The sequence below is a fragment of the Bombyx mori genome, chromosome 17, assembly GCF_030269925.1.
Source record: "Bombyx mori chromosome 17, ASM3026992v2".
NCBI lineage: Eukaryota > Metazoa > Arthropoda > Insecta > Lepidoptera > Bombycidae > Bombyx > Bombyx mori.
The window spans coordinates 3833344-3857325 of NC_085123.1; the positions used below are offsets into that span (position 1 = coordinate 3833344).

The following is a 23982-nucleotide window of genomic DNA, read 5'->3' on the forward strand; positions in this document are numbered from 1 at the left end:
AACTAGATTCAATTTTCTTTTCATCAGTTTCACAAACGATATTATAACTCTTTGTGGTTTTATTGTCAAAAAAAAAAACAGATTTATATCTTTTTATTTGATAACAAAATACAAAACATGACTTCAGTATAAAAATATTTTTTTGTATTTATTATTCACAAAGTCAGTGTGCGTTGCATACTGACGGCGAATATTCTCCTTATATTTAAATTTATTACAATTATTTGGTTTCATTATACCTAATATTATTATTGTACATACTTAAAATTCTAAATCTCAATAACAACATTACAACTTTTTTCATAGTTACAACAACGTCTATTTCAGCCTTTGAATTGACTTTTTTAATATCAAAATGACTGATAACTAGAGAAAGAGCTATGTGAGGTAGATAGAAAAAACACTATTTTAACTTTCTTCATTGTCATGAAAAGTGACATCTGTCACACTGGCTTTAGCGATTAGCGAGAACTGGCTTCAATTAGGAGACTGAACTAGCAGTACAGTCTCAAAGTTACCATCTTCAATTGAGGTATTTTTTTTCCTCACGAAAAGCTGATGAGCATATCGCTCACCCAGTAGTGAATGGTTACCGTCATCGCCCATAGACATTATATTGGGGACACAAGCAAACCGCTATTCGCAGCACATGACTCTTCATGATGAAGAAAGACAGTCATGGTGCTATGAAACCACCCCGAAGAGTACTCTTTCCAGACCAGCATAGTACAGATTAGGCATTGTATCTACCAGTTAAAAGGAAATTAGTAATTTTCTACTTTTTGAAGTTACGAAGACTAGATCTACACGATGCAAATGTCTGGATCGAATATGGATCAAACTGTCCCCTTATACTCTTGTATGATAGTTATTTTATTTAATATTACATAACATATTAAACTATATAACGATATGGTGTTCATGAAACAATATTAATATGTCAATTATATATCAGTCTATGTACACTTGTTCAATTTGTAAAAAATATCACTTTCATCCTTTCCGATGTAAAACGAGAAAATTCTGAGAGCTATTGAAATTATAAGAAAACTTCCGATTTTAGATACATAAATGCGCTTGCAAGTCTTCTTAATTATATTAAGTAAGACTACAGCATTATTCATGGCTTTAATGTGTAACATTCTATTTATATGGTTTATACATTGATAAACAGCAGAGATTAAGTTCGGTAGGCAGCGGCTTGGCTCTGCCCCTGGCATTGCTAAAGTCCATGGGCGACGGTAACCACGCACCATCAGGTGGGCCGTATGCTCGTCTGCCTACAAGGGAAATAAAAAAAAAGTAAAAGAAAAAAAAAAACTTAATATCGAGGAGTGAAAGGCTATTTGGTTGAAGCGACTGTTCGATCCGAATCCAGCCCCCTCGGTGAGCCTAGGGCTCCGGAAACCAGCACGAAGGACCGTGCGATCGCAGTGCCGTGTACGACAGGCCCACGAGACGCCGGAGGTCGCGGCCGAACCGTAAAACATAACCCTAATTTTACTGTTAGGAGTTCTCAAAACAGCATGGTGCGGGAGGAAACAGTGCTCCGTAGCACTCCAGTCTACCTTAGAAACAGACATGTGACCTAAGGATTCATACTGCCGCATAGACTCCACATACTTCTGCCGGAATACCGAGTCATGCTTCATGCGTCGCTCTATTGAGAAGTGTCGAGTCCCCGCTGCCTTCCTCGAGCTGCCCATTTGCCCCAAGTAGAATATCTACTGGCCCCGATGTGTCAAACTTGGGGTCCGCTAGCCCCTCAACTTTACCGGAGGGTGACGACCTCAGGCATCACCAAAGCCGAGACATTAAACCGTAAGCGAGGGTTAGGATTCGGTGAGAAAATAAACAAAGACTGACCGGTAACGTCCGAAATTTTAACATTGCCCACCCTACGAATAAAATGAGAATAATTGTAAATAGGATTGCCCAACCGTACTGCAAGATCGCTCGACAATACTGCCCTGCGCACCGGAATATAATAACAGAGCTCGAGCCAGCACAGTGTTGCCATCCGAATCCAAAACCTGGCTAGTACCGGCCCGCAGCACCACTCTCCAGGCGCCTCTCCCCGATGCTTCAAGTGCTAGATCCTCCCATTGAAGTCCCGGCTGGCGACCCTGGTTCGGCCGGCCGGCCGAAGTCTGGCTCCACCGAAACCACCTCCCGACCACCCAGGCCTCTACATTGGCGAGAGTCACGATCGGTACCCTCACCGGTCGGCGAGGCTGGCTGGCTGCGCCCGTATGACCGAATTTTCCAGGCACAACAGGGCATGGTGCCGACCGTTGCAGTTCGGGCACAGCTGCTGGTGTGTGCAGACGCTTGCCGTGTGCGGCCCGAAACAAAAAAAACACCATCGTCGCTGGGCAACGATGTTGCGTCTGCCCTTGATGCGCGTCGACCGGAACTTTGGACACGATGATACGTCATGCCCGCTTTCATGGCAGAAGCTACACTGCGGGCTTTCCGCCACTGCCATGAGCGCGGACAGACGGCGAGATCGTCCTTTCTTGCCCTTCCCCCCTCCCCTCTGAGTACTCGAAAGGGCGTGGCCTGAACCCGGTCTACGCGACCCAGAGGAGGGCGACGGCATATTTTTGTACCCACGGCTCTCGGCCTCCAGGAACGACAACAGATTGGCCAGGGTAGGTAGATCGTTTCTACCTGTACGGCTTTGCTGCGCGAGCCGGGCGAGCGCCTTCACCGGCAGCCTGCCTGCAACAATGTAGAATAGCAGGTATGAGCATTAGTCTACCGGTAGACCCAAGTTGCCCAAGGCCTTAGTGGCCACCGTAACGGGATTCAAAACCTCGGTTCTAATATTGGAAGCCCGAGATAGCTTGGGTATTGTAAACAGCCTGGCCAGCTGAGCGTCTACAATCCGTCGATTATTTTGGTATCGGTCGAATAAGATCTGGCGTGTGAGTGCATAGCTACATTGGTGATAGGCAAGTGTGCCACCAATTCTCTAGGTTCACCCCGCAGAGCCCTCTGAAGGTGAGCCATATTGTAAGAGGCAGTCAGGTCCGACCGATCGTGGACCAGGCTGTCAAATAAATTTATAAAGCCGACCCACTCGTTCAAGATCAACAGGTCGATGGAGGGGGGACGTGATATGACCCCTGACAAAGATCCCGAACCTCCATCACCACCCGAAGACGACTGCTTCTTAATATCGGCCACCCACAGAAGAATGGAGTCAGCGTACTCCTGACACTGGTCCACGTCAAGGCCGATGGCATGAATCACTTCATTCTCCACTTCGGACCCCATCGCAACAATGTCAGATAGCCGTACACCGCCCCCAACCGGTCACGCAGCTGAGACGCCCTATCAAGATTACACAATCTTAATATTGAGGGGTGAAAGGCAATTTGGTTGAAGCGATTGTTCGATCCGAATCCAGCCCCCTTGGTGAGCTCCGGAGACCAGCACGAGGGGCCTGTCAAACACGTGCCGCGATCGCGCGGTGCTGTAATGTATTTTCTTAATATATTATTAGCTTATCACTCACCACGAACCGATGACCTCGTAGTATCGCGCCTTAGAATAGTAGGTTTCAGGGTGAGGATGTGGTAGGGAGAGTAGGTGCTGATGAGATCGGCGTAGCGGCGCGGTCGACCCGCGAATCTATCTTGCTAACTGAGATGTGACAAATGCCCGCGTCAATCGGCGTCCAGTGTTGCCGTGGCAAAAAAACTCAAAACCCACAGATTGGTTTCGGAGAGCGACATTTCGCTTAATTAATACGCGACATTTGTCTTGTAATCAAAGGTTTTATTTGGTATTAGCATCAACAGTTCGATGTCTTTGATTGATTCTCAATTAAGTTTACTCTTTTCAAATAGCTGAATTAAGTTTATTGTGAGATATTTCAAATTTTAAACTTTAAATGGATCTCCTGTAAAGTTGCAAAAATGTCGCTAAAACCAAATAGCCTATCCACCCGTCGATATTTTTTTTTAAATATATTGCAATTTCTTTTCAAACATTTTCAAACTAATATTTTATTAAAAGCATTTTTATGTTGCTATTACAACTTCTTAATTTTATATTCGTCAGGTACATATTTTGTTGATCTTGAATATATTGCAAATTAATAATTCAGAATCGCTAAGATATTTTGAACTGTAATTCATTATGTCGAAATGCACCGCGTTTGATAATTTTATACTTTACCATGTAAAAATGTTTCATTATAGAATTGGACAATCGTGTAATTTATTACTAAATACATAATCGTGGGTAATGAATATATTACACATTTCGTGACATTTGGAAACGTCACATGTCAGTAAATGAAAGAGACGGAAAGCTGTAGTCTCTGAGCGGTCTCTTTCCAGAGCTCTTACATTGTCACGAACTATCGTTTGCATAATCACTATTAAGACAAAGTTCACAATCTATCTGAAGTTGAGCGGACCTTTGAGGCAGGGACGGGGGGTTTGAGACATGAGGTCGAATTTTCCAATAGATTGTGCAACGAGTGTCTCATTATTTAAGCCACGACTGCTTCACGTTAGAAACAGGATAGTGGTATAGTAACCGGCAAACTTCTTGAGCAAATGACCTTGACTGCGCAGAACCGAATTTTAGATCACTTTGGTGGTGAGGGTGAGGCGCGACGGCAGGGGAAATCGTATCGAGCGCGTTATTGGTAGATCAGTCGAACCTTGCGCCCCGCACCGCGCCCTCGTTCCGCTTGCTCCCAAAAGTACGCTTGCGTACAGTGAAAAATCTATCGTTATTAATCGTTAAGTTATTTGTTATAATTGTTGGTTGACTTTGTTGCCATTGCTATTTGTTGAGTGTTTGTTGATTTTTTATAAAAATACACTATGCCGCGACAATTCAATTCAATTCAAAAAAAATCTGTAATAAAAAGATGTAATCATAATAACTACATAACAAGCAGCGAAACTCCGTACCGTAGAAAGGCTTCGAAAAATTAAAGAAGATATAAATTTTAATGGCTCGGTATGAAGTTTACGACGAATTATGAAAGAGCTAGGCTTCAGATGGAAAAAAACAGAAAATAATCGGAAGTGGTAATTGAAAAAAGTTACATTCGATTACTACGAATCGAATATCTTCAAAAAATAATTAATTATAGACAAAAAAGTAGACCGAACCGACCGAGTTGTAAACTACACCGATGATCCCTATGTCGACTCATCACGATGATAGCAACTCGGGTGATAAAAACAGTGATGATGATGGTCAAGATTATGATAACGAAAAAAAAAATACAAATACCAGCTTCGCTTCAACTTAACCAAGGCCTGGCAACAGCTCTAGTTTTGACTTAATAGAAGGAATATTTATTTTACCCCAAGATTAAATTATTACATTATTAACCTATATTTTTTGTTGATGTTCTCATAAATATATAAATAAATACATATGTTGATTTTAATAATTTAATTGCATTATGACGCACAGTAAATAATGTTTTTGCGCGTGAGTGTACCATGCGCAAACTTACCCCCACTACGTCAACAAATGCTCAAGAAGTTTGCCGGCTATTATACCTACCCGCGCGGGCACACAATAAGCCCTACCGCCACCAATTACCCAATTCGACCAATTTTTCAAGCTTAATCTGGTGCAATTTGAGACATCGTATTCCTAATTTGCACATACAATATTAAATTACGTATACGCGATTGTATTCATACTATTATTAAAAACATATTTTATCATTTTATTACAATACAATAGGATTTTTATTTGAATCCGAAATGCAACTAGAAAATTAAAAAATATACACATTCTAGCCTATTGCAGAGTTCTGTCTAGACATTGCAATATAACCCGCATCTTATTTCAAATGAATCATTAAAACAAGATTAAAAACTTTATAGGTTATGAAGAAAATAAACTAAAAAAACAATACATTCTTATTGATAATCTAAACATGGGTGTGCACCATCCGTTTTTGACGCTCAAAGTTTGACTGAATTGAACTAATTACAAAAGCCTTAATATATTTCCTAGGCATTAATACTAAAAAAAATCTAGATTAAAAATAGTTCTAAGCTACCTTACTATGAGTCAGGTTTGAATCATGTATGTCATTATCTGTATAAAAATATCGAGGTCTAACGACTACAGACGCCACAGTACATAAAGGTCAAGGTGCGACAACCTTACATTGCGTTTTCGTGTCGTCGACCACAGAGTATTCTACCAGGTCGACCATGTCTCGAGCTGCAAGTTGCTCCGCGATGCTGTAGCCGTCGCTGTTGAACAATTCGACTGCTACTTCGTCGTAGTCCCGAGATCTGTGGAATATAATACATATATTTTTTTTTTACATTTTTTTTTATTGCACATTACCGGTTTTGCTCACTACAATCATGGGGGCGATGGATAATTTGTAGGTTGAATTTTTTCTAAGGGGTTTCGGGCAACGGGATTGTATTCAAAGTCACAAATTCTCATTCTCACAGTCTCCGACTAGATTTTACAAATTTATAAAATACTAGCTGTACCCGTCCGCTTCGCTGGGCCTTTAAAATTAACATTATTATTTCTCACCCCCATAAAGATTCTCATCATTAACGCCCCCGGAAACTGGTGTAGGGAGTCCAATACTCATATAATTATTAGCCTATCAATTAAGTACATGTATTTTCTACATGGATACCAAGTTTCAAGTCAATCGGATACACGGTTCAGTAGTTATAACGGAACATCCGTAAAAATCACTGCAGATTTATTATATATTAGTATAGATGCACTAACATGATATGGGCGTCGAGCAGCTTGTCCTGGGTTAGTTCGCCGAGCACCCGCTTGGCGGCGGCCCAGTGCTGCGAGTCGTGCGACGGGCACGTCACGCCCGCCAGCACGCACCGCACCGCCTGCATCGGCAGGAACGTGTACCGGGCCTCCAGGTGGCGGATCTGGTCCTCCTTCACCCACAGAACGGTGCCGTAGTCTACGTACATCACCTGCGATCATACATTAAGCAACTCGTTAGAAAATAGGTTTTTTTTTATTGCTTAGATGGGTGGACGAGCTCATAGCCCACCTGGTGTTAAGTGGTTACTGGAGCCCATAGACATCTACGACGTAAATGCGCTACCTACCTTGAGATATGCCGCTACCATGAAGACTATGTAACCGTGTAACCATGAAAACTATTCTATATCAAATTTTAGACAAATGGATTGAACAGTAATGTACTAATGTTGTTGTTTAAATTCCTCAATAACAAGGAGACTACAAATTAAATAAAGTTCTAGAAATGAGTTCCACATCGTACGACGCCTACGTCATATCGCCTGACGATTGTACTGGCCAGTGACGATAATTATTATTGTTAGTTAGTTACTTTTTTATAAGTGCGTGTTATTATTTTCAAATATTGCGCTTTTATAAAATTGACCTAACCAATACAAGTAATAAAAGTCGTCATTGTGTATCCTCCGTGCATTGTTTCACGTCAGATCTGTTTGGAGTAATCTATATATTAATACGTGAGCAAAAACTTTGTACTCCATTTTATGAAAATTGCGCAGACGGAGGAGTATAAAATTAGCCAAATTTATGAAGAATATAGAGAAGGAATGCAGAATGTTAATATTTTTTTAAATTATGCATAAAAATACATTAAATCAATAAAAATAAAAACATTACACACACTACCATGTATTTGACACACACACGCACGCATACTATTTGTTTATTGTCAAGCTTTTCTTATTGCGTAAAGTCTGTGGTCAAATTGAGAATAGACTAAATATTGTTTCTATTTATTAATATATTTTGTCTAAAGTGTAGTCTTGGCGAATTCTGTGATTATAGAAGTCTTTGACAATAGAATCATAATAGTGTACAAACTTATAATTATAATTAATTATAGTCGAATTACGACTACTGAGGGACCAATGGCTGAAGGCATAATATAACCGGCCACTTCAGGATAACAGTTTATAAATGAAACAGCGCTATGAGATGTCTTCAAACGAGGCTTGTGGAGAGTACTCAACGGTAGGCAGCGGCTTGGTTCTGCCCCTGGCATTGCTGAAGTCCATGGGCGACGGTGACCACTCACCATCAGGTGGGCCGTATGCTCGTCTGCCTACAAGGGTAATTAAAAAAAAAAACATACCTCCACGCTCTGGTCGGGTCGGGTGAGTGAGAGCACTCTGGCTCGATACCAGTTGTCGTCCAGCGGGTACAATGCAGCCACCATCTCTCCCGGAGCAGGGGTTAGCTATAGAACAACATTCGATTTGTTAACGTACCCAGCCCACTGAGTTTCTCGCCGCATCTAATCAGTGAGTCACGTTTTCGATCCGGTGGTAGATTCTGGGAAGCACGGCTCTTGCTAGGGTTCGGGTTAGCAACGTCGTCAGGTTTGAGCCCCGTGAGTTCACCTACTAGTTAAGGTTATGCTGAAATAGCCTCTCAAGGTTATCAGCTTAGGTAAGAAAAAAAATCTAGGCTGACACCAATCAGCACTTGAGCGTTCCCGTTAAAACCTCTTGAAACATTCACTTCGAGTCTCAAGGAGTAAAACGCAAAAAATAAAACCGTTCAAAGTATACCTTCAAAGGTTTATATGTGATGCGCGCGGCGGGGCTATTCATGTCACGCACGAGGCTCTCCAGCGTCGCGGGGGGCAGCACCACACCGAAATCAGGTATCTGCTCTGTAAACAAATCAAATATATCCCATTACTCATTCGCGAAGCAGTTGCTCTTGAGTTGTTAGGTAGTTCTTCGGAGGCGCTCGGGCAGCTATTAGCAAATCCCACCCATCCTGGCTGAGCCTTTGCTCGCCCACCTGTCCTGGTGAAACTGGAAGACTTCTTAATGGAAATGAAATTATTAACCAAATTCACGGTACAGTCTCGGGGGGTATGTTCTATAAATTTTACGAATTTCCATGTTGAAACTATACACTGCTAGTTTTATTTGTAGACGAGCTTACGGCCCATCTGGTGTTAAGTAGTTACTGGAGCCCATCGACATCTACAACATAAATACCACCAGTAAAAAGTAATGTTTGGGAGTATAAGAGAAGATCGGGTAAAATTATCATGGAAATAATTTTTACTGGTGGTAGGACGTCTTGTGAATTCGCACGGGTAGGTACCACCACCCTGCCTATTTCTGCCGTGAAGCAGTAATGCGTTTCAATTTAAGGGATGGGGCAGCCGTTGTAACTATAATGAGACCTTAGAACTCATATCTCAAATTGGGTGGCGGCATTTAGGCTAAGTTTATATGATCGCGCGGTACCGCGCAATGGAAGCGTTCACATGACAGAATATGTACGCGCGAGAGTCTGGCATCAACATTGATTGAGAATGGATGTAGTGGAAGCAATTTGCTTATATATTGAAATCGTCGTGGCCTAAAGGATAAGACGTCCGGTGCATTCGTATCGAGCGATGTACCGGTGTTCGAATCTCGCAAGCGGTTAAGAAGGTTACCAATTTTTCTAATGAAATACATACTCAACAAATGTTCACGATTGACTTCCACGGTGAAGGAATAACATCGTGCAATAAAAATCAAACCTTTGCGTAATCACTGGTGGTAGGACCTATTGTGAGTCCGCACGGGTAGGTACCACCGCCCCGCCTATTTCTGCCGTGAAGCAGTAATGCGTTTCGGTTTGAAGGGTGGGGCAGCCGTTGTGACTATACTGAGACCTTAGAACTGTATCTCAAGGTGTGTGGCGCATTTACGTTGTAGATGTCTATGGGCTCCAGTAACCACTTAACACCAGATGGGCTGTGAGCTCGTCCACACATCTAAGCAATAAAAAAATAATAAAAAAAAGTTTTTTTCTCAGAGCGTAATGAGAATTGTAGGGAATTGTTGGAAAAACCAAAATTTAGCTCTCCACGAAAACCTAAAGAAATAAAAAAGAGAATCCACATTGATGATTTGGACACGGGGGTGTTACAAAATTCATCAGTTTTTTTTGATAAAAAAATCAAAATTGATAAATAAATACTGTTTTTTTATTCACTTATAACGAAATATTAATATGGTTTTAAAATTGTTTTGTATCGTAAATAATAAAATATAATAAACACTTTTGAATATGCATTTTTTGTTTATTAACCAGGAAATAGAAAAATACAATATTACAATTGGTACCCATTACATTAATTCTAAAATGTTATCCTGAGATTTATCTGCACTTAAATATAATATCGTGTGCTTCTTGTCAATCACGCCCTTCCCAGTCTCAGCCCGCCACATACCTCAGGAGGTGACTAGCGCTTCCACGCACACTGTAGTATAGAAGTATAGATTTTAAAAAAACTTACCCGGTTCCTTGTTATCGATGATCTGAAAGTAGACCCGGTCGTAGTGACAGACGCACGTGACCAGGACCTTGTGCCAGGTGCCGGGCTCCGGTAGAGGGATTGACTTGCATTTACCGACCACCTCCACACGGTCGAGCGTCCAACCGTCTGGAAGAAAATTTGGTCATCGTCAAGCCTCCTCCTTCTTGCGTCGATAATCCTCAAGGCTGAAGGTCGTGGCCTTCTCAAACAACTTCCTCCTGAATTATCCTGCGCCATTCCTGCCTACCCTCAACTGTGTGGATAGCAACGTGGACTGAAGTATTGAGAGTGGAGCGTATCATCAATCATCAAAACGGTCACTACACAAAAGGGTCGCGGGTTCGAATTCCGCCAAGGGAAGATGTTTGTATGATAAATATAAAATGTATTTTCAAGGATTATGGATGTATATTATATATATGTATGTGTATAATAAAAATGTTACATTTATTTCCGTTACCTGGTACCTGTAACACAAGTTCTTTACGAACTTAGCACGGGACCAGTTAACGTGGCGCGATCGTTAGTAAATATATATAATTATATTATTAGTTTACTAGTTCTATTAGTTCCAGTTCCCTCGTTGGCCGTAAGATACTGTGTTGTTAACAAATTACTTTATCTACCACAAATTATTACGTATCTTCACTACACAATTTTCATTTGACAAACTCGTTTTTCATCTACGAAACATCTTGTCGGTATCGTAAAATTAACACTGACTGGGTAGCGCAACAGATAACGCCCCTCAGTCTTGCTCCGAGGGTCGTAGGTGCGACTCCACACCGGATCAACATTCGTGTGATGAACATGTTTGATTGGCTCGTCAGGATTATTTACTGGTGGTAGGACCTCTTGTGAGTCCGCGCGGTTAGGTACCACCGTCCTGCCTATTTCTGCCGTGAAGCAGTAATGCGTTTCGGTTTGAAGGGTGGGGCAGCCGTTGTAACTATACTGAGATCTTAGAACTTATATCTCAAGGTGGGTGGCGCATTTACGTTGTAGATGCCCATGGGCTCCAGTAACCACTTAACATCAGGTGGGCTGTGAGCTCGTCCACCCATCTAAGCAATAAAATAAAAAAGGATATTTATTATCTATGTAAAACATATACAAGTGTATTTTTGTCAGTTTCTGGTACCCATAACACAAGGAATCCTAATTTAGGGAATAATGACAGTGCGTGATTCGTTATATATATATATATATCAAATATCAAAAATATAAATATAATATTTAATCTACATTTATACCTGTGACCGGTAGCCATCATACAACGCAAGATATTTGAGAGATGCATGAATCTCGCTTACGACATTATCAAGATAGGCTTGCATATAATATACAAGTTCCGAACAATATTCGGACCGTCGGTCCACCGAGCAATATCACCCGCTCGGTGGAAGATCTTCCCTCCGTCGTTTAAGCCTCCCACATACCTTTTATTACCTGATAAAGTCGAATGGATGGACGAGAGCAATGAACACGTTGAGCTCTCTCTGTATCAGCCCACAGACGTCCACTGCTGGGCATAGGGTTCCCCCAATCCTCGCCACAAAGATCGGTCCTGCGCTGTTTGCATTCATTTAATACGTATTCCACGTAGCCATAAAATAAACTGGTTCCGGGAACGTACCTGGATGTTTGACGATGTGTTTCTTTTTGCATTTCGCTCCTTTGAAGCAGGTCGCGCTCGGACCGCCTTTGTAGTGTTTGCATATGTCCGCTTCGTCGCGATTGTGATAACCCTGGCACGAAACAAAAAAAAACCTATGACACACTATTTAAAGATATATATATTGCGGCCCCTATATAGTAGTACCTGAACGTCAACTTCCGTATACATAGTTTAGATTTCGTATTTTTCTATATATTAAGTTTAATTTCAGATACTTATTTGAATTAGGTAAGTACATTTTTTTTGTTATTGCATCTATAGGCAAGCGGCTGACACCAGTCATCGTTCTCGTCGAAACCGTCGCTTGCGACGAAGGGCTCGCCAATGAAATTAACCCACAGACACAGCCCACTGAGTTCTGGCCGGATCTTTTCAGTGGATCGCGTTTCCGATCCGGTGGTAGATTCTGCGAAGCTTCTTGCTAGGGTTCGTGTTAGCAACGTCGTCAGGTTTGAGCCCCGTGAGCTCACCTACACGCTAGAGTAACGCTGATATAGCTTATCAAAGTCTTCAGTATATATAGGAAAAAAACGCAAACTTCAGCTTCCGTACACATAGTTCAGAATCCTATGTTACTATATATTCAATTTAATTTGAAATATTTGAATTAAGTACTTTTTTTTGTTATTATATCTATAGGCGACACACTGTAACGCAGATTAAATAATACTAGAGGTACTAGAGGTACTAATACTACTGCGGGAAGTAGTCGAAATTCGACTATAATTAATTGGAATTGTAGGTCTGTACACTATTATGATTGTATTTTATAGTACATTATAAAAAATATTAACAAAGACAAACAATATTTAATCTATTCTCAATTTGACAACAGACGTCAAGAACAAAAGTTTGACAATAAATAGTATGCATGCGTGTGTGCGTCAAATACATGGTATGTAGTGTGTGTAATGTTTTCTTTTTTTGATTTAATGTATCTTTTATGCATTATTTTAAAAAAAGTATTAGCATTGTGCACTTCTTCTCTATATTCTCTATAAGTGTGGAAAATTTCATACTCCTCCGTCCGCGCAATTTTCGTAAAAAGGGATACAATTTTTTTGCTTCACGCATTAAAATATAGATAATCGTACCGTGACTGCTTCAACGGGGTCCTCATATTCAGGACAGTGCGTGATGTCTAAGGAACTGTCGTTCACCAGCTCGGGCGGGCAGTGGACCGCGGGCGCTTGCTTCGCGGGAGAAACTGGCCTGTTGACTGATCAAATAAAAAGTTTTAAATTAGCATTTCAAATTTTTGCTGCCTTTCTATCCATTTACGGATACCCAGTAGACTTGCGCAAAACATCACTTCCCAATGTAATGTGATATGACATCACTTTTACAGACAGGTGATATTACTCGAAAACATTACACATCACTCTTAACATTACTCGGTGCGTTCAATAGATACTGTGACGAATACATTGTATCTATACACCCGAATCATTACCTAAGTGATGTGTTCATACTTAATATTGGAATACACTGTTATATTACTTGACAGAGATTGACTTACTTAATAATATAATAATTTTATTTTTTACTTAATATAATTTATTGTGGGATTTCATATGGCGACTTAGACTGCAAATTGAGCTGGACGATAATGTCAATATACGAGAGCAGTAGACGCATTGTTACGGCGCGGTCTAAAATTCAGACGTACCATAGGTATAAAAATGTACCTAGCGGCCAGGGCATACGATTCAAAATCACTAGGAATAATTCCGTGTCGCTTGCTCATTTATTTTGCGTAGTGCTGTAGCACCACGTCAAGCCCTCGCGTTGCAGCGTCGATCGGTCTGTCTCGCTCGCTCGGTTCCGTTCGTGTATTAAGCAACATTACACGACAAAGAAAGAAACATGTTGGGTGATAGTGTGATGTTGCATTACATCGTAGAGTAATATTACCGGAGTAATATCACTCGCATTACTTACACATGTCTAATACCCGGTCGAGGGGAGTAACTAACGGACCGGATTATGTCGACTCCGGCGCCTCCTGAGAGGAAGAAGGGGAGAAGAAAAGGACCGAGGTCCTCCACCCCCCAATTTCTCACAGGAGACTACTTATTATTATTAACCGATTATATTTTATCTGCCTACTGCATCGCAGGTGAGGAGTGTGGCGGCGTCTGTGAGAGGTCGGCGGTGGGATGTTCTTTTTTATTGCCCAGATGAGTGGAAGAGTTCGGACGCATGGTGTGAAGTGGTTATCAAAGCTCATAGATACCAATAATGAACAAAGGCTGCCACACCCTTTAAATTGAAATAGATGACTGCTTCACAGCAAAAATAGGCAGGGCGGTGATACCTACCTACGTATATTGCTATAGTCTCTCATTCTCGCGTTTTGAGCTGTAAATCTCGCGATAATTTTGAATATCATGAAAGTTAACGTCAATTTATTTATAGGCTACCAGCACGAAGACTCGAAAGGCGCCTTCGTTTCGTCTATCAAGGGTAGAAATAAGGAGTACCATCACAGTGTATTAAAAAGTATCCACTAAAAGGGAACCAAGCAAGGTGGCGCCACAGCATACAATCACAGTGTACTAAAAAGTTTTCACCGAAAAGGAACCAATGAAGGTGGCGCCACAGTAGCAAGTGGAAAGATTAAAAAAAACAGAATCATAAACTACCACACTTCACTTAAATCCAGCACACTACACTGTTTAAAACTGCTATATTCATATAATTTCTACTTCTTACACTAGTGCTATTTCAGTGAGTCTTCCAACAATAACTTGATTTTACAGGGGGACACTTTCTCAACTTATCCCCTATACAAGATGGTACTACTTACTTTAGACCCTCCATAGTTATGTCCACGAAAGTTCTTGTCAAAAATTATCCACATGAAACATTCACAACTCAATCGTCACCCGGCAACATCAATCAATTTTGAATAAGGCAAACTGATATAATTGTCTCTAGAAGTTTCTAAGCATTTACTAAATATATTTTAAAAAACAATATTTACTGGCGTTAGCAAATTCCTGTTGTACGATTATTTGGTTGAGTGTCTGGTTGTCCGGCAGTATGACGTACACGCCGAGCGACTCCGACGAGCTGTGAACAGAATGACTATCTATCTATATATATAAAAATGAATTGCTGTTCGTTAGTTTCGCTAAAACTCGAGAACGGCTGGACCGATTTGGATAATTTTGATCTTGAATTATTTGTGAAAGTCCAGAGAAGGTTTAAAAGGTAGATAAATTTGTAAATGCTCGGAATTAAATAAAAATAATAATTTTGTTTTTCCTTTGATGTCCCCCCGTCGGACGGATTCCTTTTGTTTGTTTTAAGTTTATTTTATACAAAAGCTAAGGTCTTTTATTTATCGATTGAGGCACTACGAAGTCTGCCGGGTCAGCTAGTTAATTAATATATTTTACTGTATATTCATATGCATGTAGTAAAAAGCGGTTATTTCAATATTACAAACAGACACTCCAATTTTATTTATATGTATAGATGTCTCACCATATAATCCTTGGTTACAGCAGCGAACTAACGTATTTTTTTTTTTTTTTTCTTTACTTCCTTTAAATTGATTGAATGTAATAATGTTTGTACTATGCTCTTAGCCACTGATGCAGTCAGATACGAGCTTACATAGACTTTTTAATTTATTCAAATTAGTTTATGGATTTCGAGATTTGAGATAATTGGAAACGTCTAAATTTAGCAAAGCTATCCGCCGATACAGTAGTACCTACATTAAAATATATTATAACTACTAACTTGTCATCAATTTCAATTTTACATAATGTTCCTATGTAATTTCTCATGCACTCTTCAAGTTTCTCGACGAGATGCATATCGTTATAGTTAATTGGATCCACCTGTAATGAATGAAAAAAATTAACAAAATCGTATTACGTACAACATTAAACCACAATTTGAAGGCAATGTAATATTATTATTTTTTAACAGCATACAGAGAAGCTGTCACATCCTATCTGGTATTAGGTGTTTATAAGTGTCCATAGAGATCAAAAGGCGAATGCCGTCACTCACATCGATTCAAGCCGGTTCACTCTAGTTCACAGAACTGGTTTAATACAGATTTAGGCAGGATGGTAATAACAATCCGTGTGCCGCAACCTGCTCTACCACCGGGGCATACAATAATAATATGAAGAATCAGGAAGTCCTAAAGGATAAGACGTCCGGTGCATTCATATCTAGCGATGCAACGGTGTTCGAATCCCGCAGGCGGGTACCAATTTTTCTAATGAAATACATACTTGACAAATGCTCACGATTGACTTCCGGTGAAGGAATAACATCGCGTAATAAAAGACAAATCCGCAAAATTTAAATTATAATAACCGAGGCTATAAAGACCGCCGAGGAAGACGTGGGGAAGCATTGTGCATCGAGTGGTCCACATTCAAATTAGACATGACCTTCAACAATGAAGAGACCGACTCAGAAGACGGCCACCATGCCGTGTAGTGTATAAGCCATGAATATTTACCCCAGCTAAATGACAGCACCGTGCATACGGAGGCGAATCACAGAACTGCAATACCAGTGGCTGAAGACTATCTATGTGGAAGCACCGCGTCTCTCCCGTGTCCACTATGTACACCTCTGCAGTGTTCGTACCGTCCTGGAAGGGGAATTATATGAAATACATTTTACAGATCTCTATTGCTACTCTACTACTACTACTCTATTGAAGTTTTGCAAATGGAAGTTTGTTTTTTGGTTAATAAGCTTTTATTACATCGTCTCAAACTTTTTCGTTTGTGTGTTGCATGTCGCGTGACGGTCGGCCGCGGAGTAGGGATAAAGTGAAAGACGCTCGTCAGAGCAGCCAAGGCCAATATGGCGGCGCCTATAGTTCGCAGCAGCTGACCATGTAGTGTATAAACTATTACTCATTTGTGCCAGTGCTCCACGCTATTTTGTTTTTGTTTTTGTCAGTTTTTAATATAAATATTGTTTGTCAGAGTTAAATGTCTATAATTTAAAAAAAAATTCACTTTTACTGTGGTTTCATAAAACCACACAATCTTTTTTATTTTTTCTATGTATTGCTATGATTTTGTGGTCTAGTATCCATATTGGTCAATGTTTTGATATTATCGTTTTTGAATACATAAATCTGATTTTTCATAGTTCAAATAAAATGTGTATGCACGTTTTTTATGTTTCAGAAATTTAATTCCGTTCAATTTGTGTTAATTAAAAAACCTGTAGAATGGTTTGGCCCAGTTTTATCTTAATTTAAATAATCAATAGCTATGGAAATAATGAGCGCACAGGAAATTTTCAAATTTTTCCCATATGGTTTTTTTATATAACTATTAACATATTTATTTGAATCACATTTGTTTTATCACATTAAATGGAACCATATTAAACAGAAACAGGACAGGAAATTAAACGGAATTGGTTTTCCCTGCAGTAAAACAAGATTCGGTTGAATTTTATATACTCACAACAGATTTTTATATAACTTCCTTTTAAAATTACCTCAATCAAATTTAGAAAAAGCCCTCTATAATAACAATCTCCATCGTACACAGCACAATACGCTAATATTTTCACTTCTTTTAGATTCATTTTCCTGTAATTCTTAGTATAATATTCTGTCATTTCTAACATTAATCTGTAAAAAAACATTATAAAAACATTATAATATATAAATCTATTGATTTTTAGAATTAATTTGGGATTTTTTTCTTTTAATAGCTGGGAACTTTAATCGACTCTTTATTTATACTAATGACTATAATTGGAATCCAGAATCAATTACTTTACAAACAAGAAAATAAGATTAGTCACAAAATTCATTTAGTGCGTTATATCATATCTTAAAAATAGTATGAGTACCTATGTGGGAATTGTATGGAAGTAAAATATTTAAAATCTTAACCTGTAAACTATATCAGTGTCTTCGGTTATAATCCAAAAAGAAGATCCATCTACGTGCATGATTGTCCCAGAGTAGGTATTATCAACTTCTAACATCGACTGAGCTGGCAACTTGCAGGATTCTTGGGATACTTGTGATTGATTATCTGTTAACATAACATGCAATAAGGTTCTGTCATGATCAGTCTTTTTTCTCGTTGATTAGATGGTTAGAAGAGCATACCACCTGGTGTTAAGTGGTTGCTGGGGCCCATAGATATAAACAACATAAAAGCCGCCACGCACCTTGAGATATGATTTTAAGTATCAGTTTTATAGTACAAAAGTTGCCCGACCCTACAAACCGAAATGCACTACTGCTTTACGGCTGAAATAGGCAGGGTGGTACCTAGGCTTACCATCAGCAGTGTGTAGAACTACCTTTTTTTTTTATTGCCCTTGTAGGCAGACGAGCATACGGCCCACCTGATGGTGAGTGGTTACCGTCGCCCATGGACTTCAGCAATACCAGGGGCAAAGCCAAGCCGCTGCCTAACCTATCAGAATCAATACTGGATATATGTAGATGGCATTGCTATCAGTTCCTCACCACCAAATTGCGGATTTGCCTGCAGCAGGTTTCGCTCACTCCCATAATTATAGCAGATCAAATGCATAAATAAGTTAGTAGTTTATCCAAAATAAAAGAGAAGAGAAAGAGAAGAAACAGACTTTATAAATTTAAATTGAACTCACTATCTTTTATTTAGATCTATTTTTATAACTTGCATCATAATGTAGATTAATGAAGGTAGTGATCAATTTAGAATAGGGAAAACTCATGAATAAATAACTATCAACAAATGTAAACAACAAATGTAAAGTAAAAAAAATTGTTACAATGATTATCTTAGTGATAATGTACCTTCAATGTCTAACTTTTCCAATTCATAAACAATTTCACACTGCACTTCCTTGCTTACAACCTCAGTCTTCACTAAAGGAACACTTTCCGATGAGCAAGATGAACTCGAGAATGTGATCAATGTTTGATCGTCTTTAATGCTTTTTAATCTTTTAGGTTTTTTCGTGTGGGTCACTTTCATGCTAGCTTGTGACGTAGAAGGAGTTGGTTCACTTAATGCATCTAATAAGTTAAGCGTTGGTAATTGAGGTGTTGGAAGTAACTTCGGTGTTGTATCAGGCACTGGTGTGTATTCTGAGCTGCCTAAGTCTTCTGTATAACAAAAACAGTTAAAATTATATTCTGGTTATGAACTGCTAATCAAACAAAGATTAATAATGATTTATATAATTTCAAACGTAAATACATATATATATATGTATATCATGCATTTGATTTCTGATCAGATTGTTAAACATTACCTATTTGGCCAGTAGCTAGATTGAAGTCTGTTATGAGATATGTAAACTCGTCAAGTAGTTTCATGGATTTCAAGAATCGTTCCTTCAGCTCCGCCGGGTCACAGTTGAGTTGTAGAACAAATCCTTGAGCCTGAAATATATCAGAATAAAAACTACTTTGGTTTCGAAACTTATTTAATTGGTATATATACATATTTATGGGTTCAGTCCTTTTAAATTTTTATTATTATTTGATTGAGTTCGCATTATTAACGAAGATCTCAACACACAGACTTCCTCACCAAATATTACCTTGCAAACTGATATTAACTGAAAATATACACCTAGTTGAAAACTTGAATTATAAGCACAAAATTAAAGTCTTACTTGCTCAGATGTTTTTGCGTTTGTACCATATCAATCTCATATACGCTTTAGTGTTTTTCTAGCTGTATATTTTTTCAAATTAGCTATGTCAATATCTGCTGTGTCAAATGTAATGATGTCTGTCTGTATTGATGATGATTGTAAAAGTATTTTATTCAATTCAAAGTTCAAGTTTTGTAAGATTGATGTTTTTGGATATACAACACATAATATTCACAATTTACATAATAGATCAGTTTGTGGTTATTAAGCAGTTTGAGTATTGCTTTAATTTGATATTAATCTGTAAATTGTTAATTGAATTTTATGTGTAATAATTATAATATATGTAGGTTATGAGCGTTTTCATCAAATCATTTGTATATAATATGTATAATTGGTATGCGTAAATTTGGAGCAGTAGATGTATATTTTAGGTGATGTAGAGCAGAACATTGTATCACATAGTGTGATGAGTTCGAGTTTGTTGAAAGTATAGATGAAATGGAACTAAATTAGAAATTGCTAATTAACAAAAATTACTAATAAGGCTGTTTTCCCCCATTTAAGAAAAATAATGGGTGTAATAATTTAAATTATGATATGATTATAGGTGTAGATTACTTTCTCAGATATTTGATCATACAACAAGTAAGGTGTAAGGTTTTTAACCCTACCATCAACCTACCTACATCTTGTTATTGTGATACATCAGAATTGTGAAGAATTTAAATAGCTGTTTAAGGTCATCTTTTTTTTAGATTGCAGACATTTATTTTTCCCAATTTCAAACATTTTATAATTTAAAAATGATCTCTATTTGAGCTCACATAAGTTGTTTAATTACAAATAAAATATTAATAATGGAATATTTCTACATAGAGCATTTGCAATCATAAGAAATAAAAAAGCTATGATTGGTCTAAAAAAATTCATAGGAAAAAATAGTAATTCATAGTCGTCCTCGACAATTTCCTCATGAATGTCATTGCTATTTAAAGTTTTCTTTAGGATTACCCTTATAGTTAGTGTCCAAGATCGAGGAAATTTTACATTAGTTCTATTACTCCCCCTTGATTTATTTCTTTACAAGCTGTTCAAAACATAACTTCATCTTAAGTTAATGTGGAAAAAAACAATTCCACAGAATCAATATTTTTTTTTGTTTGAAAGATACTAAAAAATTTTTCTGTGTACCCGACAATGTGTATGCAGTTAATGAAATGTGAAAGTTTAATAAACAAATAAAATCACATTCACAATTACTATATTTAATTTAAACGAAAAGTGACCAGCCAGATAGACTTCACTTCTAGGAGCGATAATGATTCACACATGAGCATGAGGAAGAATATTTTCCTCACTTAAAAATAGTTATTTAAAGAAATTAATTGAAAAAAAAAAGGAATATTCTCTTGTATGAGTAAATATTATAACGGTACTAAATACTACTTTGATTTGTTGATTGATTGTTGAATTTAACAAGCGTTAAGTGAAGTATTTAAAATAAACATACCTTCGTCTTCATTTTTTTTATATCGTTGATTGCATGATCACATTTTTCTAGGAACATATTTATTCTACCTTCTAATTCGTTTCTACGGTGCATAGTTAACGTAGCCAAATCAACGTAACTCCTAAAGTGTAATAGAAAATAATTTAATATATAAGGCAATAAAATTTAAAATTAAAATCATTCGGATGTATACTCACATCTTCGTCGTCTATTGGCGGTGTAACAAAAAACTTTCTCGATATAATGTTATTCGGCTAAAAATTAATGATAAGTCAGCATTATTTTCATATCATGTATGATGTATGTAATACTTCTAGCAAATCTTGGATAATAAAAGTTCAAAGGCGGCTATGTGTTGAAACTTTGAAAGTTTTGAAAACTATACCATCACAGTTCATCACACCATGCTAAATGTAGGTATCGGTAAAACGGGGTGATTAGGGATAAATCCCAAATTGATGAACAATTGGTATTTATTTAATGCAGTATTAACTTTAGCAGGATCAAACAAAATGACTGAGTCTTGGGGGTATCTTTGTTATTCAATATAAAATTAAGCAATTAGAATTTTAGTTTAAGCAAAAGAAGCAAAAATTGGTGATATTCTTATTCACCGGAAATTGGGGTTAATGGGAACGAAACTGGCGTCAATAGAGAAATTTGCTAAGGCTGGCACCACTGGGTTTTAATTAAATAATTTATTTCTTTATTTAGTTGCACCAACATAGTGACCTTTTTTTTTAATTTGTATTAAGAGATTAGGTGTGTCTGTTATTCCATGGATTTGTTTGTATAGACATATACCACCCATTAATATCCTCCGATTAAGAAGAGAGTCTAGATTAAAGCAGCAAAGTATGTCTCCATAGCTGGGTAACTTCCAACCCAGATTCTAGCTGTAAGAAAAGTTCCATAGAAACCGTTTCTGGACATTTTCCAATCGTTTTTTGTATATCTCATCATAAGGATTAACGATTCCACACAATGCAGCAATATTCTAAGGTACTGCGTACGAGAGCATTATAAATTAAGAGCATTCTAAATTGTGAAATAAATAATAAAGTTCCGATATTCCGAATAAAATTTAAATTTTTAAATATTTTTACGCCAATTCGGTCTAAATAACCCTTTATTATTATGGGTAAGTCATAAGAATCAAGTGGATACCCTCACTCTGAACAAATATTAATATATTTTATTATGTATTTTTGTGCTTCTTCACTTAGATATTTTTGTAAACCTTGAGATTTCATTGTTCTTGTTACATGTCTGCGCAAAACCGACTTACTTATATTAAATTGATTAGCTATTTCAAATAAAGACTTATTCCCGATTTCATGCTTCTATTGCTCTTTTTGATATTAAGGGATCAGATATCATATAAGGCTTTGCACTCTGATATGTACACGTGAGGCATATCTAAAAATAGTAAAACAATACATAACTGATAATATAAATATTTGCCAAAAAATAATATAACACTGCATTAATAATTAAATAAAAGTTTTAGACAAAAACATCATGAATAAATCAGATTCTTACGAACACAATTAAAAAATATTGTTATAACTACATAGATAACCCTACAAACAGTACCTATTTATACATAAGTCGCTCCCATTCAACTTGTTCTCATCCCAATTGACCTCTCTTTCGTTGTTATTTGTGCCTTACACGTCCCCATTTACTCTAAAAACCACACTGAATATTCATAATTGCTTTGTGAACTTTCAACATTCTACTACTACATGATAAAAATGGAAGTTTTGCAACGAACTTAGAACTAATATTGAGCGTCGAAAGATTTTCCTGGTTGTTCCCCATTCACCTTACAATCCCTAATCACCCCGTTATAAGGTAGGTATTGAGTATTGCCGTACTATTTTATAAGGGATTATATGACCTGGTAACTAGGACCTTTCGGTCAAGATTCTACTTTGAGTGGGTGGATACATAGATAAATAATTAATTAATTCATTCATTAATTCACAAAATTCTTATAGACGAGCAGTTTGGATTCCGCGCCAGACACTCGTGCGTCCATCAAGTGCACCGCCTCACGGAGCACATCTTACTAGGGCTGAACAGGCGGAAACCCATTCCGACAGGAGCCCTCTTCTTCGATATAGCGAAGGCGTTCGACAAAGTCTGGCACAACGGTTTGATATACAAACTGTATAACATGGGAGTGCCAGACAGACTCGTGCTCATCATACGAGACTACTTGTCGAACCGTTCGTTCCGATATCGAGTCGAGGGAACGCGTTCCCGGCCCCGTCACGTCACAGCCGGAGTCCCGCAAGGCTCCGCCCTCTCCCCGTTACTATTCAGTTTGTATATCAACGATATACCCCGGTCTCCGGAGACCCATCTGGCGCTCTTCGCCGATGACACCGCCATCTACTACTCGTGTAGGAAGAAGGCGTTGCTTCATCGACGACTTCAGACCGCAGCTACCACCATGGGACAGTGGTTCCGGAAGTGGCGCATCGACATTAACCCCACGAAAAGCACAGCGGTGCTCTTCAAAAGGGGTCGCCCTCCGAACACCACGCTGAGCATCCCTCTCCCGACTAGGCGCGTCAACACCCCCGCCCCCGCCGTTCGCCCAATCACGATGTACGACCAGCCCATACCGTGGGCCCCGAAGGTCAAATATTTAGGCGTCACCCTCGACAGTAGGATGACATTCCGCCCCCACATCAAGACGGTACGCGATCGTGCCGCCTTCATCCTAGGACGTCTCTACCCGATGATATGTAGGCGAAGTAAAATGTCCCTTAGAAATAAGGTGACACTCTACAAAACTTGCATACGCCCCGTCATGACCTATGCAAGTGTAGTGTTCGCTCA

At 38.5% G+C, this 23982-nt stretch overlaps 1 protein-coding gene across 2 annotated transcripts; it reads right to left on the reverse strand.

The window, feature by feature from the left end:
* Positions 1-78: 78 nt before the first annotated feature.
* Positions 79-21550, reverse strand: LOC110384726 (uncharacterized). 2 transcript variants are annotated; one of them, XM_062673298.1, is made up of 17 exons: positions 21327-21550; positions 21130-21250; positions 19269-19398; positions 18808-19119; positions 17905-18049; positions 17502-17637; positions 16498-16632; positions 15759-15859; positions 14992-15080; positions 13100-13224; positions 11964-12075; positions 10307-10453; positions 8568-8671; positions 8129-8233; positions 6757-6965; positions 6163-6293; positions 79-2724 (listed from the first exon to the last, which is right to left on the reverse strand). In XM_062673298.1, coding segments are annotated over exons 1-17 (2610 nt in total). In that variant the 5' UTR covers positions 21329-21550; the 3' UTR covers positions 79-2218. The 2 variants fall into 2 exon arrangements, with proteins under 2 accessions (XP_062529282.1, XP_062529281.1); XM_062673297.1 differs by having other exon boundaries at positions 14992-15095.
* Between the last annotated feature and the right edge of the window lie 2432 nt (positions 21551-23982).